At 36.7% G+C, this 19,540-nt stretch overlaps 3 protein-coding genes across 9 annotated transcripts in view; 2 read left to right on the top strand and 1 right to left on the bottom strand.

Annotated features, from left to right (window-relative positions):
• The window catches only part of LOC137249034 (uncharacterized), a 139,067-nt gene that overhangs the window by 50,505 nt on the left and 69,022 nt on the right, over positions 1-19,540 (top strand). For all 5 annotated transcript variants that reach the window (XM_067780121.1, XM_067780123.1, XM_067780117.1 and 2 more), the window contains exon 3: positions 10,121-10,500. The gene's annotated coding sequence lies outside the window, so the exon portion shown is untranslated. The remainder of the gene's footprint in view (positions 1-10,120; positions 10,501-19,540) is intronic.
• Fpgs1 (Folylpolyglutamate synthase 1) lies at positions 6,563-17,680 on the bottom strand. 2 transcript variants are annotated; one of them, XM_067780144.1, is made up of 8 exons: positions 17,502-17,680; positions 13,739-14,020; positions 13,362-13,541; positions 10,132-10,448; positions 8,369-8,549; positions 7,285-7,541; positions 7,141-7,218; positions 6,563-7,084 (listed from the first exon to the last, which is right to left on the bottom strand). In XM_067780144.1, exons 1-8 carry the CDS (start codon positions 17,529-17,531, stop codon positions 6,691-6,693), a joined length of 1,719 nt encoding a protein of 572 aa, XP_067636245.1. In that variant the 5' UTR covers positions 17,532-17,680; the 3' UTR covers positions 6,563-6,690. The 2 variants fall into 2 exon arrangements, with proteins under 2 accessions (XP_067636245.1, XP_067636246.1); XM_067780145.1 differs by having other exon boundaries at positions 17,418-17,577.
• On the top strand, positions 16,740-19,505 carry LOC137249040 (box C/D snoRNA protein 1). 2 transcript variants are annotated; one of them, XM_067780149.1, is made up of 5 exons: positions 16,740-17,438; positions 17,504-17,893; positions 18,062-18,656; positions 18,719-18,884; positions 18,942-19,505. In XM_067780149.1, exons 2-5 carry the CDS (start codon positions 17,739-17,741, stop codon positions 19,247-19,249), a joined length of 1,224 nt encoding a protein of 407 aa, XP_067636250.1. In that variant the 5' UTR covers positions 16,740-17,438; positions 17,504-17,738; the 3' UTR covers positions 19,250-19,505. The 2 variants fall into 2 exon arrangements, with proteins under 2 accessions (XP_067636250.1, XP_067636249.1); XM_067780148.1 differs by having other exon boundaries at positions 16,740-17,893.

The raw sequence follows: 19,540 nt of genomic DNA, 5'->3' as shown, positions 1-19,540 counted from the left end.
TAACGATTCAAGGTTCGATTCGAGCTCAAGGCCAGAACAATAATTTTCTAATTAATATTGTTTTTTTATATTTTTCTATAATTGAAAAATTGTATTTTGCTTTTGGAATAATAAGTGGAAAATTACATCCATCCAAGATACATCCATTTGGAAGGATGCTAAGTCATCATCACTATGCTTTAGGCACGCTGTGTTAACATTTAGCTATACAGCGGTGGTTTGTTTGACTGATAAATTGCTACTTCTATTCCTCCTTACCAACTATATTTAATCAGCGTTGCGCCATCTGGTGCAAATCACTGATAATGCTGGATTTGTCAATTACTTTGTTTGACATTCCCAAGTGCTCTTGGTTTTATTAACAGTTATCAATAGGCCGATAAAACAAAAACAATTGTTAAAATATTAATTTTAACCACCATTTTTGGCCCAAATGTACCAAAACACCAGCCGTGAAATTGGCAACTACCATTTGCTTATCTCTATTGCAAATGTATCTATGCGCTCTCACTTTGCAAGTGTAAGTAACTCTCCACCACTTAAGCATTCACCTAACCATCCACCCACTCTTGGCATATGTTGGCCATTTTGTTTTTGATAAAAACACCGTTGTTCACTCAATCGCACTTTTGCGCACTCCATTGCTTAGCTCGATACTTGCTTTCTCTCTCTCTCTCTCTCTGCTCATTGAACTGTTATCCTTCTCCACCCACTCACCCAACGTTAACTCGTCCTTTAATGCACATTTAAAACACGCTTTACGTTGATTGGTCGCCCGTTTAGCAACCCCCTGCTGATTTTATAAATGTTCCCATTTAATTTTTTCTTCTTCGTCCTCACACAAATTTCTCGTTCGTTTATGTGTGTGATGTGGGCGCGCTTAGCATAATTTGTTGGCATTTTAGGCAAATCGCATTAAGCTTTGCTTTGCCAACTTTAGCCTTTTCCGGTCACCATTTTGGTAGTTTGTATTTGAGAAGGTCAACTGGCGAACGCATGCAGCCTAATTAGGTAGAAATTTTGCATTATTTGGGCAGAGTGGCGCACTTGAGAAAGAGTTGCGAAGATCTCCTGCGCGTTGTACAACTAATTTATTCCGCTTATATATATACATGTTAATATTTTAGCCTGATATCAACAAAGGTTTTCTTTAAGTGATATTCCCGGGAAAGGAATCGGATTTCACAAACTTGCTTTATTGGAGGCGGAATCTCAAATCAACAGCTGAACGATTATACAAGATAAGCTAGATAACTGTTAGGAGGTTTATGGATAAACCAATTCAAATAAAAAAAAAAATGCTAAAAGTTTCCTAAATCGATATTTCAGGCAGGTATTATGTTTTGGGAAGCAAATATTTGTATAAGTGGGTTGAATGCTTTTTCGAATACACCTAAATTTCTTGTCGAAATGTGTGCGTTTGACGCGAATATATCCCCCGGGCCAAAAAGTATTCCCATCGACACCCGGAATTGGCAGCACAGGAAGGTCTTCACCGCTAAGTTGAAAAGTCTAAGTGGAAGACAAATTGTGTTAATTGGTGTTGCGAATTGGAGTTGGTTATCGTTTAAAACGATGGATTGCATAATTTGCTATGAGACGGACATTATCTCTAAGACAGTTAAATTCCGCTTAATAATGGGGGGACACATTTGGTAGAGACGGCTTGTTCCTAAACTTAATCGTCGGTGCGTCGGTGCAGTAGCCAATATGGCTCACGGTAGTTGTTCTGAGTCTGAGAAGAAAGCGAGTCGTCAATCCATTTAAACTTGGTTTTATCTCATTGATGACAAAATTGAATTGATTTTAAACTTTAGGCGTTCTTCTGTTCACCTTATCTATAATGTCGTACCCTCCATACGGCCGCGTGCACCCGCACCCCTTAAGAGGCCAGCGAAGCGTTGCGCTTCTTTCCATCCCTCGGTTTTATGGATTGAAGCCCATATTTAAGACGGTCCGTCTGTCTACAATGATTGGAATCGCAAGAATTTCCCGTGCGGTAACAGCGGTGTTAAAACAGCTGTTAATTCATATGCATTCATTTCGGACAACGGCAACAATAATAACAATTGCAATGGTGCATTAGATTTAGTTGCTTTCTCGCCTTCACCTATTCCACGACGTTCGCAGTCTGCTGTTCTTCCCCTCAACAGTTCTCGGCCTGGGTCGGTGGTACAGACAGCTAATAACACATCGTCTTTAACAACAACAACAACAGCTCCCGCTGCACCTATCCCTCCTTCATTTGCGTCTGTCGCTTCGTCACCGTCCGCTAACACCAGTGAGCGTGCTCGTGATAAATCTGCTACTGCTAATACCAATACCAATGCTTTTGAAAATAATTCTGCTGCCGCTAACACCTATAATGCACGTAAAGTTGTTGTTGGTACTAGAACAAGTTGTGAGCTTGATGTCGCTGCTCGTCTGGAATGGTTTCATGTAGGATCGTTCAAACCGTCCGTAGAAACTACTGACATCGCTACGTATATAGCAAAACATACTTGCATCAAAGAAAACTCTATATCATGCTATAAATTAATAAAAAAAGATGTAGCGGTAGAGACAGTAAGTAAAGTAAACTTCAAAATTGGAGTTCCGTCCTCAGATAGAGCAAAAATTATGGACTCGGGGCTGTGGCCGTCAAATGTCAAAATCCGGCCGTTTGAGTTTTTTCAAAAGTTTGTCTCGACAGAGGGAGGACAGTGAGTGATGCGCCTATCACAAGTCCAAAGCTCCTAATATATTATCACAATGCCGGTGGTCTGCGTACAAAAACAAATGAGCTATTTCAATCGGCAGCAACCCACGACTTTGATGTCATCATACTCGTGGAAACTTGGCTGACTGCAGATTTTTTATCATCAGAGCTTTTTGATCGTTTTTATAATGTCTATCGAAGGGACAGAGTACTGCAACCGGGGGTAACAAGAGGGGGCGGTATTTTGGTGGCTGTAGCATCTTCTCTGGCAAGTCGTGAAGTGCAACTACACGTTAATGATGCCAACATTGAGCAAATTTGTATTTCTGTAAATATAGGAGAAACGTTCCTTGATAGTATAAATGAAATTTTCTTTATTGCTAGTTACATCCCACCAAATAACAATTATGGAATGTACAAGTCACATATTGATAATATCAGCTTTATTATTGATTCTCTATTACCTCACCAAACGCCCTGTATTTTGGGTGACTTTAATCTGGGTTCTTCTATTCAATGGGTGAGAGATCCTGATGACGGCTTTTTAACCCCCTTTACATCTAAAAAGGATGTCGAGGACTTACTTTGTGATACATTGTACTCCTTTAACCTATCTCAAATTAACGACATTGGAAATGATTTAAACAGAGTGTTAGATCTAATTTTTATAAACAATGATATATCCTGTGATATTTATAAGTGTGATATGCCACTCACCTGTGAATCGGTTCATCACAAAGCAATCTCTATCCAGTTCTCTTTCTATAAATACGATAATAACTCCATTGAACCCGAGTACTACTTCAATTTTTATAAGGCGAATTTTACGGCTCTGAATGCGTTTTTCGACTCCATTGATTGGAATTTAATCTTTGAGCAATTAGACTTATCAAATATGTATATAAAGTTCAAGAGCGTAGTAGAAGAAAGCCTTAACTTATACGTCCCAGCCCACAGAAAAAAGAGATCTTTCAATCTCCCATGGTACACAAAAGAACTTTTGAGATTAAAAAACCAACGAAACAAAGCGCATAAAAAATTTAAGAAAACTGGCTCTGCTGATGACGAAGCAAAATTTGCTGAGTGCAGGAAGAAATTTGAATGCCTATCCAAGTTCCTTCATGATAAATATATTAATTCGCTTGAGACTAACATAAAAGCCAACCCGAAGTCTTTTTGGGTTTTTGTTAACTCAAAACGAAAATATAACGGTATGCCGAAATCAATGGAGTTTGGAGGCAAAGTTGCTTCCTCAACTCAGGAAGCATGTCAGCTATTTGCCGACTTCTTCGGGTCGGTATTTAACAGGTTCCGGACAGTTAGTACGTCATGTGATACAACTGCCATAGCGGAGTCTGTAAATATTGGTCAGTTCACGGTTACAGAGGAAGAAGTCCTGGAGTCCCTTATGAACCTTGATGTATCTAAGGGGGCTGGATACGATCTTCTGCCACCCTTGTTCTTAAAGAATTGTGCGGTTTCACTCTATCCGCCTCTTACTAAAATCTTTAACAAGTCCCTTGAATGTGGTAATTTCCTTGACGAATGGAAAGTGGCATTCTTATCGCCAATTTATAAGTCTGGCCCTCGAAACAAGGTAGACAACTATCGACCCATTGCCAAGCTATCCATCATCCCAAAGCTGCTGGACAAAATTGTAAATGACCAGCTATTTGCAGTTTTTAAAAACTATATTGTTCCTCAACAGCATGGTTTTTATCCAGGGAGATCCATCAGCACAAATCTCACAATATTTGTTAATTGTGTGGTTAATGCGATTGAGGACGGCGAACAAGTGGACACTCTGTACACTGATTTCGTAAAAGCTTTCGATAGTCTCAATCATAATCTTTTACTTAATAAACTCGAGAAACTCGGAATCCACTCCAACGCCCTAAGTTGGCTTGAGTCGTATCTCCAAAACAGGAAATTAATAGTAAAGATCGGCAGCAATCTCTCCAAGCCTATAATCGTTACATCAGGAGTACCACAAGGTAGTCATCTGGGCCCTTTACTCTTTTCTTTATTTATAAATGATATCTGCCAATGTTTTAAATTTTGTAGTTGCCTGATGTACGCTGATGATCTAAAACTTTATTACAGAGTTAAACACATTAGCGACTGCATAGAGCTACAGCAAGACATCTTGGAATTGATAAAATGGTGTAATAGTAAAGGTCTTTTCTTGAACTTCTCCAAGTGTAACATTATCACATTCACTCGGAGAAACGCATGCATAATGAACAGCTATTACTTTAACGATAGCGACTCATTCAATCGTACAACTACTGTTAAGGATTTAGGAGTATACTTAGACTCGAAGCTTAGATTCGACTTTCATAGGGAGTACATAATCAGTGCTGCCAATTCAAAACTCGGCTTTCTCAAACGTAATTCCAAAGACTTTTTTGATCCGCTAACGCTGAAGTCTTTACATTAGCCTTGTAAGATCCACTTTGGAATATGCCTGCATCATTTGGGACTCAGACTTTGTAACACATTCCAGCCGGTTAGAAAGAGTTCAAAGGAGATTCACTAAATTCGCGCTTCGACGAATGTTCACTTTTGAATCGATGCCATCTTATGCACTAAGATGTAGAATTTTAAATATTCAGTGCCTTAATACTCGAAGGAAAATTTGTGGTATTTTCTTTATCAAAGACATTTACGACAACAAAATCGATTCTCCGGAACTACTTTTTCTTCTCCCCTTCTATGCACCTGAAAGGTGTCTAAGGGACAAATACATTTTCTACGTCCAAACGCGTAGAACGAATTTTGGAAATAATGAACCTATTCACAGAATGATCTCCTTATGTAACTCTGTTTGCAATCATGCCGATTTTAGCTCATGTAAAGAACATTTTAAAGCTGATGTTATTGATTACTTTCTTTTCAATTAATATGTTTCAGTATTCGTATTACTATATAAATGTTTTTACATATAGTTTTATTTAAGCAGTAGCGAATTTTTTACAAAAATTTTTTGTTATAATGTCGTTGTATTTATAAATTGTTACCATATATTTTTTTATCTCGATAATTTTTGTTTAAGTTGTTACATATCTGTGAGGACTATGTCCGGTAGATAATAATAATAATAATAATAATAATAATCTCACACTTTTATATTGTGATACAATAGTTCATGTGCTCAGGATCTTACGCAATCACATTTATCAGGCAGTGATTCACGCAATAGGGGATTGTGACATATAATGTTATGGTAGACCTTCTGGCACAATTGGGTGGCCTGTAAAGGTCGCCAATATTAATGATGAGTCTTGTTGTTTGGGTAACACTGGATTAATTGTCCAGGCCACAGTTGTCATTATTTCATCAAATCCAGATTAATCGTGATACGCGCATTGTAGCTGTCCTTATGATCTTAACACTTCGTAGTAATAACCTCATCATATCAATGACCTTGCGTTGTCAAACCAAGTCTTATCTGCAATACAAACCATTATCGCCGTATGAAGCCGACATGTCTATCCCTTAATGAAGTGTGTAACGTAACTTATCCTGTAGTTGTATTATCCAAGTAAAGGGAGCTGTGCTGCGAACTTTAGCTTATTTTAATAGTAGTTTTTTGATGTTCAATCTTTAATTGTCTCGTATTGTAGAGTGAACACTAAAAAGATCGACTTGTGTGAATGCGCCGTTAAAAGTGTGCCTCTTGAACATTCGGTGGTACATAGCATTAACTTTCCGTTCTGAAAGATCACTGTTTCTTATCTGTGAAAGGACTACTTATGGTTCCAGCGCACTCTTCTTACATCAATAAAAATAAAAACACGCTACTTACTGAATCCATCAGACCTTCTGCCTAGTACTAAAAACCGAGTGAGAATTGCAAGCAAACTCTTAGCACAGACATTTTTTATTGTTTTCGGCAGTTCCTTCTTTTAATAAATCTAATTTTTTAACTTTTTTTATAAACAATTACACATACCGATCTCTTCGAAATACGGAAACTAACTCTACATATGCTATCCTTTTTTTATTTGAAATTTCTGGAACGTCGTCATTGTAGCACCTATCAGATGCAAGGAACCTGTTACCAATATATCCACCTGCTGTTGAGCGCCATATGCCGCACGTATATGTTGCAAACAATCTAAAATGGAGCCAAAAGTCATCGACGTATCCGCTTCTCCCGACTCCATACACAATTGATACCAAATACTCGAATTTAGACGCGCGCGTTTCAGCTGATCGGTTATACCAAAAACGGAATTATTATCATTGTGATTTGATGCTCCTGAGGAAATATTGGGAACGAAGCAAGTTATAGCAAACTCATTGCTTGCATGTATGATCTCAAGCAGGCGACGTGAATCGCGTTCTCCGGTGGTATTGAAGATGAGAACGCGTGGATTCGGGCTGAGGAGAGAAAAAGGCGGCTGGTGAAGGATTTTTTACAGATTTTTTCAACTAACCTCTCTGCGGTCACACGTTTAAACCAATTTGTACAAACACGCATACTCTCCGCAGTGTGTGCGCCATCGATGTGAAAACTGTGTAATAAGAAATGTTCATTTTATTTATAAAGGAAGACGTTGGATTACAAATTTTCCACTCACTTTAAATTTTCAACGCTCAAGATTTCGCAACGTCCCGGCCATCTGCAAAGTTTCAAAGCAATTTCCACTTCGCTAGTCAATTCTGTGGGTTTGATTTGTTTGTAGCTTGTAAAACCATTCTTACGCAACCAGTCGTAGGCAAGTTGAATAGCCAAAGACCCATTCAATTTAATAACTTCATTGAGATTTGAGAGTAACTCTTCAGTTTCCGGTTTATCAATATACTGCTTATATTCAGGTACAATGTGTAACGAAGCCTGAAAGGATAGGGGAAACAAGTTTTATAAAAATTGGGTGTGTAATTGATCGGAAATCGGTATGAAGCAGATCCCTATCATCATCACCTCGGTTGTCGATAAAAATACTTTCCAGTTCGGAACGTCTTCATCCATTAATCAGCCAGCGAAGCCACTTTTTTCACCGTACTATGTTCATATCGCTGTAAAGTACATACGGCTCACCGGGAGGAACATAAATCTTTTGCTAAACTCTTTTCGCGAACACTCCAAAGCCTATCCCATCTTTTTCTGACACCAGATTCCGAGCCATATATCAGGACAGATATGATGACAGATTCAAAAAGTGTGATTCTTGGCGGTTGACAAAGGACTTTATTTTCCAATTGCCTACGCCCTGCAAAGCAGCGCTTGCTGGAAAAAGTGAGTTCATAAGCTTCATAAGCTCCGCTTAACGTTGGTCCTTAAATATACGAAGCCGCTCACATACTCAAATTTAGAAAAAAACTGATCCTGCTGCCATCATACGAAAATCTGCGGATTCGTGTCTTGGAACTCAGTCTCTATTTACAGTTATAGACTCCTTATGCTGAGCTGACGGCCTAAAACCACTAACTTGTTTTTCAATTAAACATAAGTCTAGATTTTAGTTGATATATTTTCCAACCATTATGTACGAAAGCTTGACCTACGAAATTATGAATTACGCGTTCAATAGTTTAAACTGCCACTTTTAGATTAATCATTGACAGAAAAAGAGTGCAACAAAACCTTCCGGCTCTATGGGCTACATAACACGGAACTCCAGGAAATGAAATATTAAAACAAACGAAGTTTTATTTACTTACATTACGTTCCTTCGCACGCTCTTTGATGACATCGAGGCACTCTTTTTGCGTAACCGATGTATACACGTCCGAGTGGTCCTTTATAATACCGGCTTTTTGCCAAGCAATTTCGTGTAGTGTATCACCTAGCAGATGCGTATGTTCGAGCCCAAGTGAAGATATGCCAACCGTTTGGGTATTTCTAAAACAAAAAATTAACTCAATGGCGCATAGTCACAGTCAAAATAAAGAAGGTTTTTATTTATTTGCAGCTTTTTTGCCAAAGAAAATTTTGTTAAAAGCTGGAGTTAAATTTAGAACCTGTTTTAATTTGACTATGACTAGTTATACGCCAATTTAATTGATTATTTTTAAAGCATGATCTCTTTACAACTTCTAGTCACCATCTGTGTACATCTTAAGTAAATTATTGGGACATATAAAATCGATACAGTAAATATCGATTTACTATTATCGTTAGAAATTGTCAGATTTGAAATTATTGAAATGAAAAAAAAGTTGGAAGTAGGCGGTGTTTTTGACAAAGTTTTAACCATTGTGAATTAATACGTATGAATTCACAATCGTTTTAACGCTTATTTAATTTCTAGCCAAACAAATCAATTAGCGCGAGTGAATAATAGTTGTAAACAATAGTTGTTCTGGTTTTATCTTTAGCCAGTGCCGGAAATTAATGAATTTTCCAGGATCATGTTTAACAATGTGAAGATTTGTAGGGAAGAAAAGCTTAAATACTTAGGCATTTGGTTGGACTCCAACTTAAACTGGAGCGAGCAAATAAATAACTTAAAACTGAAACTAATTCCCTTTAACTTCGCATTATACAAAAATAGAAACATTATTCCCCGAAAACAACTGTGGCTTTTATACAACGCGTATTTCATGTCGCAGATCAGCTATTTAAACCCAATTTGGAATCGGTGTGCAGAATATAAAATAAACGAACTTCAGCGTTTACAAAACAAAGTAATAAAGAATATACTGTCTTTACCAATAAGAACTTCCACTGCAAACCTTTATGAGAACAGACTAGACATTAAAAAAATATGTATCTTACAAACACTTTTAGTAGTTTTCAAAATTAAAAATAACTTGATAAAGCACAACATAGAACTCAACATAATAGATCGATCGGTATATAGTCTGCGATGTGTTACAAATATTAGGACAACTTTCTTCGAACCGGGAAAAGTGCAAACTCTATTCGCAATTATGGTGTTAGATTGTTCAAGAAATTGCCGGAAGATGTCAGAGCATGTCTAAATATTAATGCCTTTAAGAAAAATGTGATAATGCTCTTACTTCAAAGCTATGATTTCGGCATCGACCAATTTTAATAAATTAAAAAAAAAATAATAATAAAAACTCGAATAAATTTTAAGAAATCCCAATTTTAATAGAATTCAATTTTAATAAATTCCTTTTCTACGGACTGTAAAGAATACTTATAAGAAATTTCTGTTATGCGTTTCGCGCCACATATAAGACCCTTTCTTTCTCTCTTAATTTTTAATTCAAGAATTTATTTTTATTTATTATAATTAATGTATTATTCTTTTACTATCTTTGATAAGCTTATCAGCACAACTGTATACGCGGAAACTATAAATTAGATGAAGTAGATGCTCGCACAAAAATGTAATTTCTTTTGAGAATGGATATGTATTATATTATACGTATACACAATTAATAAAGAAAAATATATATATATTCCCAACAAATATGACATACATTTTTCTTATTTCATTCTAGGTAGTTGTTACCTTATCACATTTGTACAATCCAATTCGCCGCCAATGCCAACCTCCATAATAATGACCTGCACTTGTTCTTCAAGGAATATATGAAAACTAAGTATCGTTAGGAACTTAAAATATGCCGGCATATCATCTTCATACTGTTTTTGGCTATGCAAGCGATTGTAGACACGTTTAAATGCCCGCACAAATTTTTGCTTCGATATGGGTTGACCGCTGATGCGTAATCTTTCGGTAACGGATATTAAATGTGGTGAGCTGAAGAATCCTGTTTTAATGCCATGTGCACACAGTATAGATTCAGTGAGGGCGCAAGTTGAACCCTAAAATAAATTGACATAAAAAGAAAAAAATTACCCGGAGTCAGAATGCAAGGTGAGTACTTAAGCAACTAGTTGGAGGTTTGCGGCGACTATTTTCTTCCGATGAGTTTTAACCAGTCATTGGGCGCTTTCAGAAAAGACAGCTGTGGATCAGTCGTTGAGTGATAACATCTGAACATTTGAAAGTGTTGGTTATGAATAACATTTTTCCTCTTAATATTATGGTGACAGGAAAAAATAATTTAAGAAGTCCTTATCCTCAAAATTTAAGAATAGTTATTTCATTTTAGAGTTGACTCAACTCGCCGCTCATGAAACAAAATTACAGCAAAATTTTTTGTTATCAAACAAAGTGGCAAGGTTAAACTCTAGTCAACTTTAACTGTAGTTTAAACTCGCACTGAAAACCCGGGCATTAATAAAAAAACCATCGTATCTACACAGATACGGCTTTTTCATAGGTATTGCCAGCTTCTGTATGACTACTTTCCTTTTATAGAAAGCCGTATCTACAAAAATGTACATAAAAAATTGTATAGCAGTATTTACTAGCGTTCCCAAATGTCCCGTATTGCCCGGGACATCCCGTATTTTTCACAAATTTTAAAGTGTCCCGCCGGGAAATGCTATGTCCCGGCATTTTCACAATATCAAAATTAACAAATTATAATCTGCTAGAAAACATGGCCATAATTGCGGCTTCGATTGTATGCAGCTCATTAGCATATTGCATGCAACTCTGTAAAGAAAAAAAATTCATCCCTACTGTGGTTCTGAATATTGTTAATGTTTGACATTTCGCACACCTAAATATTCATTTTGCAAGGAAAGTGTTGTATTTTAAAATAAAGTTTGGAAAATGAATCCATAGAATATTGAATTCGCATTAAACACAGAAAACGTATTAATTATTAGCCTGTTTCATTAAAATATTTGTTATAAATAAATGAGTTTAAAAAGTTAAATTCTATCTAAAAATTATTTCGCCGAATGAGCAACCCATACGAAACTATATATGTAGGTGTTTCTTATTTTTCAAATGTCCCGGAAAATTTTAAAAAATCTTTTGGCTCAAATTTGAGGTTTGTCCCGGGAACCCGAAATAAAACTCTGGCAACCCTAGTATCTACAGTTTCGCCTATAATGAGTCAAAGTTTTAATTTTTTTTGCATAATCCCAAAGATCACATCAAAATTAGTCTATATCTTTAATTTTTAATTAAAAAAACAACATTTGTTGAAAGGTGCAGATGCAAACACGTTATGTTCATTATCTTAATTTCAGTTGACATGTAGATACCCAAATTAGACTGGGTCGATTTATTAACCGATATCGCGCCATCGATTTTTCGATAGGATTTGGGCTCAGGAAAAAAAAGTTCCACTACGCATACCCAAAAAAATAATTTTCGAGCCTGTAAAAAAAATGGCGAAAGGATGAATTTTTCGACCAAAACCCAAAACCCAAAAAATATTTTTTTTTTTTTCTAAAAACTGTTTTTTGACAATTTTTTGAAAAGAAAATATGTTTTTGGGTTTTGGGGGGTGTTTTGGTCGAAAAATTCACCCTTTTGCCACCTTTTTTGTGCAGGCTCGAAAATTTTTTTTTGGTATGCGTAGTGGAACTTTTTTCCTGAGCCCAAATCCTATCGAAAAATCGATGGCGCGATATCGGTTAACTTTCGTCCATACAAATTGACCCAGGTTAATCCACATTCTTTACTAAGACGGCAGAATTTACGGAAAAATGTTTGCCTCGTATCAACAAAAATAGCGTTTTCTGAAAGTGCCCATTGAGCAAAAGGTTTTACATTAGCCTATAGGTTACAAATTTGTAGACTTGAACGGGGAAATTGTTACCAGTGACAAAGGGTCGCGAAAGAAAGTGTTTTCGCACGTTTATGCCTGCTGAAAAACCTGGGGTAATATGAAAGCTAGTTTTAAGGCTACATAACCACGGTACAATGGGAAATGTTATTAACTTTTCTGAAACCACATCCCAAATCATTTTACTGCAATCGCATATTTGCAGGTTAATGGCACTTCTAAATTATAAATTGTGTTTATTGGGATCATACGGTTATCAGTAAATTGTGCTTAGATAAAGAAATCCCGAATTCCTGGGATTTTATTAAATTTTAGTCCCGGGATCTCGGGATTGTAAGATGGCTCGGGAATCCCGGAATCGGGATTCCCGGGACTCCATGCCAAAGTATCAAGTTTTTTAAGATTTTTGGCGATGGAGTTTAAGCGGTAGCAAAGTTTGCAATTTGGCGGCTTGCTATTGCTGACATGATCATATTTCGATATTCGCCGAAACAAAAGAATAATTAAATATACCAGATACTACACTTAAGTTTCCTCAAAAAGATAAGACAACTCTTAAATTTGAAAAAAAGTTGATTTAAAATTAATCCTGCTCCAATTGTCCTACTAAAAAACGCTCTATAGATACGAGGTTTCCAATTCCAATGAGAAATTACTTAAATTGTGGATAATACAAGTGTAATATCTTCAGCATAAACGTCAAATTAACAAATAGAACCGACCAACTGATTTTTAAAATGAAAATCGGCAGTAATTTGCACGTGGCTGTTTTTTGCATGATCTTGTGCAAGGTGTTCTGTACAGAAACTATGGATCCGGGTACTACCAGGGTGGTTTTTCGGGTTTTGCAATATGTAATTTTTTTACAAGTAAATTTTTAATTTTCGTTTTCACTCGAAAGCATCATTTCTTACCACTGTCAACAATTTTTGGTACCAAATGTATAGTAAGTGTCCAGGGCCGGATTAACAAGTAGGCAGAATAGGCAGTGCCTAGGGCCCCGTTGAGGGTTAATTCGGCTCTGTAAGTGTCTAGTGTAAAGGTGTACCTAATGACTATTTAAATAAGTATTATCTTATCGACTCACCTTGCCCTTGGTACCAGACACGTGTATGAAAGGTATCTGTTCTAATTGATCCAAACAAAGCCCACTTCGTTCCATGTATTTGTACATGTCTGTTAGCGGCATTTGTTTATTATTATTTAAAATTGACCGTCGTATCGTTATCGCATTAGATTGCAGTGTATTCAGATCACCTATACATTCCTAAAAATTAAAAGATTATTAAAATACAGTAGAAAACAACAACAATACATCTATAGCCCACAAAGAAATCACTTAAGCAAATGTATTTGGCGTTACGCGCCTGTTGCACGTTAAACGTAATGGTGCAACATGACCATTGAGTTTTTGCAGAATAAACGCATGCGTCCATTATATGTACAAAACATACTTCGACCTACCTCATATTGCAGATCGATACTTAATTCTGGTAGATTTTGATGATTTTGCGTGGAAAAATAATGTGAAGTTGGTGATTTCGATCCGATAGCTATTCCTTGCAGTATCAAGCCCACTGCGGTTGGCTTTTCAGTGCTGAGCATGGTGTAGGAACGACAAGGTGAGTGAGACGTAGACAAGAAACGCGAAAAACAAGTTCGATCATCGAGTGCTGACAAGCGACTGAATAGCGTCCGTCGAGACATTTTGCGTGTGCACGAGCTGAAAACTAGACCTGATGCGAACTGAGATAATAAAAAAAAAATAAATAATTCTATGTGCGTCTATTTTTAAAGATATGTATGTACTCTGGCGCATAGTCATAGTTAAAATAAAATAGGTTTTAAATTTAGTTGCAGCTTTTTGACGTAATTTTCTTTGAGCTATCTGTCAAGAAATGTTGCACGCATGCTTCATCTGTTTTGGGCATATGGTGGAACTCGCTGTACTCAAAAAATGGTTGTCATGTTATAAGCATGAAAGCTAGAGCATAAATTGTCTACACATGTATGCTAATTACAAAAAAGTTTAGTATTTGGGAGTCGTGTTCCAGTTATAAAAGACTAATAGCGTTTTCTTTTCTGGCAAAAGTGTTACGTTTTTTGTACGCCGCGCAAGGGTTGTAAATATATTTTGTTCTGTTCTAAAAAGAAGGTAACACCTTTACGGGGTATTTCGTTCTTTTGTGAAAATTGTTGTACGATTCAATTTTCTCAATGGCCTGTTACATATTTGTTTAATTATTAAGGAGAAGTGGCAGCGCTCCGTATGTGAATTTTGTTAAACAAGGTAATAAGAGGCGAAAAGCTTAGAACAGAGAGAAAAAGTCCTTGAACAGCTAGTGAAAGAATTTAGGAAGTTATTATAAAGCCGGATGCAGTGACGTGAAATAGCTAATAGATGTTTTTGACGAAACTGTAAGCTGTTTACAAACAGAACACTAGTAACACTACCCCTTTTCTTACTGAAAGGGAAATATTTTGTGAAAGAAGCACACAAAATTGCAAGAAAGCTGAAAAGAATCAACATGGCGACATTATTTTCAAAAAAGAAAACCCATTAATTATAAAACATACTCTGTATTGGTGCTACTTTTCTTAGGGTCATTGTACAATAGTCTATTTTAAAATGTTCAACGAAAATTATCAGGCCATTGATGGTCTAAACCCAAATTTACACATGCACTAGTCTAGAATAAATTCGCAATAGTTAATCTAAGCGTTCACACGTAGCTAAGGCTGAGACTATCCGCATATTCGAATATCCGGATATCCATGCGGATAACCGTTGACACCGATAAAATCCGTGCGGCATGGATATCCGGTTAATATTCGTTTGTGAAACTATCCGGATTTATGAAGATCCGGTTAATAACCGTATTTTTGGATATCCAGTGAAAGCAACAAATTGATGTACCATATATGTTTATTTAATATTAAAATAAAATAAATGTAAGGCGCGATAACCTCCGAACAGATCTAAGGCCGAGCTTTTCTTCCAATTTGCGTCGTGCTCCTCTTGATTTTCCCTACAAATTGGCCGGACGGGACCTACTTGTTTTATGCCGACTCCGAACGGCATCTGCAAGGCAAATGAATTTCACTGAGAGCTTTTCATGGCAAAAATACACCCAGAGCGCTTGCCAAACACTGCCGAGGGGCGACCCCTGGGGTGTGAACCCAGGGCAAAGAGTGCGGTAGGCGGAGCACGTTATCGGATATCCGGATTTCCCATTTATGATTTTTTGCTTAGCTATCCGGTTATTCGAATATCCGGTTTATATGGATAGTTGAAAAATCCGGATGCAGTTCACAGCCCATCCCTAGAAACTAGATTATAAGCTGTCAAATTTTTACGTTGCTAGAGGTGGTTCTTTGGCTATGATAAAATCGGCATCCCTAAAATTTCTTCATAGTTACCGATTATCGAAGGGGAAGTTTTATATGGAAAACCCTAGGTGTTTAACGATTAGGAGTTAAGTACGAAGATGAATATAATATCGTTAGATGTAAACTAGGTCTAAATCATAAAATCGACCAAATAAATCTAGTCGTGTGAAGGACGCCTTTAACACCTTGAAACTCGAAGCGCGAAAGTGTTTTCCAGTAAATTCGTTTTGAATTGATATTTTTCTTGAACAGCAAAACAATGCTGAAATTATCGTTTAAATTTAGTTTATATAAAAGATTATTTTTTTTTTCATTTGCGTACAAAATTTTAATCGGCAGTTAAATAACTAGATTTCCCATACAAATTTTTGCTTCTATAATCGGTAATTATGAAAAAAATTAGATGCCGATTTTTTTTCCGGTAATAGTCTAGTTGAGGGGTCGACTGCTAATACGCGTCCAAAAATATCGAGAGAGGTGTCAAACGACGCGTCTTGACATCAGTATTAATAACCCGAAGGCGGAAAATAAAAATGTTTCAGTATTTTAAAAGATATTAACGAAAAAACGAAAAATTACCCGCGGGTCCCTCCGAAACCGGAGGTGGGATCCATAGTATTTTTGCGCAGAACACTTTTCGGTATTGGCGGCCTTCGGCCGCGCCTATAAAAATTTACCCGGGTTGGGTCCGACACCGGATTGGAGACCAAAACTATATCCGCACAAAACACTTATGTTCACAATTTGTTTTGTGGGTACCCCAACATTACAACAACCACACGAAAATCGCCAACTTCAACTGCAAATATCTCCAGACGTAGATAAAATTTTTCTGTTCCGCCTTTGGATTATTATTGTCGAGGTCAATACGCGTCTTTTGACACCTCTCTCGATATTTTTGGTAGCGTATTAGCAGTCGATCCCCAACTAGACTTTTACCTTTTTCCTAGATCTAGAACCATTCCTAGTGCCATCTCTGAATTGAAGCACGACATAAGAGAGAAACGTGACAATTTTACAGCTAGTAGTCTAGTTCCTAGGGATGGGGTATATGTAAACGCGTAAATTAACTATTATGGGCTTACTGTAGATTAGTGCACGTGTAAACGTGCTCTTGGTATGAATTGGGAACTATATTTAACATGCCAACCTAATAAAACCGCACTGAGTTTTTTAGCGCACGCAAATAACCGGCGTTTTTTGCCCGAACCCGAATAAACATGCGTTGCGACAATGTCAAGCATGTGTGCAAACGTCAAATCTAAATGTCACGCAGAACAAAAATTGGAAATCGAGTTAGGTTTTCACGCAGCAAATTCAATTTGGGTTGCTCTCATACAAGTTGTATGTGCATGAGACATTTTAGACAGAAAATGACTTGCGTGCGTTTATATTAGGTTGGCATGTTAGACGACTGGGTTGCTTATTTTATCTATTTTGTATTTTCTCTATTTTTATTGTTGGGTTAAGTTGTCCAATCTTTTTGATGAAAGTGGATGAAAGACAACAACAAAAAAACTGTTTACGAAACAACAACATAAAAGGAGACACAATTTTTTAGAACTCGCTGTGTGCACGTGGTTCGCTTATAAATTATCACCAGTGACCTTTTTTGTTTTCATATTTCATCGCCGATTATCATTAATAACAGTTTGTAAACGGTTGTTGAAAATGCGCATAACATAAAAAATAGCCTTTCAATACTATGATAATTAGTACGTATACTTTGCAAATAATTGTTTCCAGCGACAGCCCCGGCAAGCAGATGAATTAAGTTAGTTTATAAAAGCATCTACAATTGATTAATGGCTACATATATAATATCTTCAACACTCACAGTAATATTTAGTTTTATGCAAAATACCATCAAATTTATTCCACAATCAACCTTTGCTGCAACTCAATATCACAAAACTCGTACAAACAGCTGATTGGTGGCAAAAAAATATTAGAAAAAGCAAACGATTAAAGTGCGCACACGGTCAAACAATATTGATTAAACGATAAATTGTCGGCTAATAACGAAACACATTTGCAACCTTCTTTTATTCTAAGATTACTTTTGACTTTAAAGATGAAGCGCTCACACGAAGCTGAAGCTGCAAATTCAACTGATGGCGATAAGGAGAAGGCTGCTAAAAAAGATGACAGTTGCGCCTCGGAGGAAGATAATGATAGCGAAGATGAGAGCAGCAGCAGTGATGACGATAATGAAGCACTGAACAGCAGGTATGAAAGCGTGCTACGAGGTAAACAAGCTGATAACAAATGGAATATGATAAGAAAAAGGGGGCATTAAAGCACTAGCTAGAATTTAAGAAAAACTACTTGCTTGCCTTTTGAATGCACGTGTATCAGTATTTCAAATAGTTTCTACCATATATCAACTCTTTCCAGTTACGTCACGCCACGCCTGGGAAAATGTGAAGTTTGTGCCAATGCGAATGCACGTTACTGCTGCCCAAAATGCGAGGTGAAGACCTGTTGCCTGCGCTGCGTACAAATACATAAGAAAGAGCTCGATTGTGATGGCATACGTGACCGCACAAAATACATTCCTTTGCGTAAAATGACCAAAATGGACTTTATGAATGATTATTACTTTTTAGAGGAATGCACACGTTATGTGGCTGACAGAAAAAGTGATAAAATCAAACGTTTTACACGCTACAATAAAACCTTGCCAACACACTTGTTTCGTTTGCGAGGTGCAGCAGCTGAGAGGCAAACAATCCTACGCTTTCTATTGCCAAATTTTACACGCCACAAATGTAATACGACGTTTTATGATTGGAAGTTACGTAGAATTTTTTGGCGCATTGAATGGGTATTTGTGAATGCGGGTTGTTTGCAGTATGTGGATGAGCGTTGTGATGAAGACATGCTATTGGCACAATTGTTTGAGAAATATGTGAATGTGCAGTGTATAGAGGTGGTGCCGCAGAAGAAATCACTAGAATACTATCAAAGTGCAGGAGTTTATGGCTCGAAGGTAAGTCGGTAGGAGACAAAGAATTTCTCAAAACTAAACCATTTTTCTTTCTTATATCATAGCTGCTTCTTAAAGCAGAGGGTATAAAGTGTTCGCGTACACGTTATCATGCTTTGGATGTGCGCAAAACTTTGAAAGACAATTTAGCAGGCAAAACCTTAGTAGAATTTCCCTGCATCTACGTAAGCTATGAGAAAAATCCTGCAGGTTGTGATATCATTGATAGCGGTAAGTAGTTTTTATATAAATATATTGATTTTAGTATAAAGAAACTGCATATAACAGACGAAGACATTGAGAGTGAAACAAAGAATCATGAAGCTGCTATAGAAGCATTACACAAGCAACATTCGACAGATAAAAATGCAATGAAACAGGAAAATTCTGAAGCAAGTGAAGATGCAGAAGAAGAGGCGCTTGAAGCTAAAAAGCTGGCGAGTATTTTAGCTCAAAAACGTCGTGAAGCCCGTGCGCGCAAGCGTGAAGAGTTTGAGAAAGCGCCTAGTAATTTTCTCTTCTCTGACGAGCAGTTATGGGAAATGTTATCGTCTTCTTCCTCGGGTGCTGAAACTGAGGAGGACAGTAAAAGTTAATAATGCAGCGGAGCACCGATCCATATGGATGAACTAACGCTCTTAGACATTAGACCGTTTCAGCAACAAAATGACCGTAAAAATATATTGTTTACGCATATGCAGTAAGATTCTAGTTTTGAATATTTGTTTAATAATTATAGCATTAAAATATGTATTTTAAAATCGAATATAAACTCTTTCTTAACCCTTGTTATAACATCGCTATGAAAAACTACACATAATTTTAATTTTAAAATAAAAATATAATAAACAGCTTATCGTTCAATTGTCACTAAAAAAATATTTAAA

This window comes from Eurosta solidaginis, chromosome 4 (assembly GCF_040869045.1).
Source record: "Eurosta solidaginis isolate ZX-2024a chromosome 4, ASM4086904v1, whole genome shotgun sequence".
In the NCBI taxonomy this organism is placed as follows: domain Eukaryota; kingdom Metazoa; phylum Arthropoda; class Insecta; order Diptera; family Tephritidae; genus Eurosta; species Eurosta solidaginis.
Note: the sequence above shows the minus strand (reverse complement) of the source record. Positions and strands in the feature narration are given on the sequence as shown.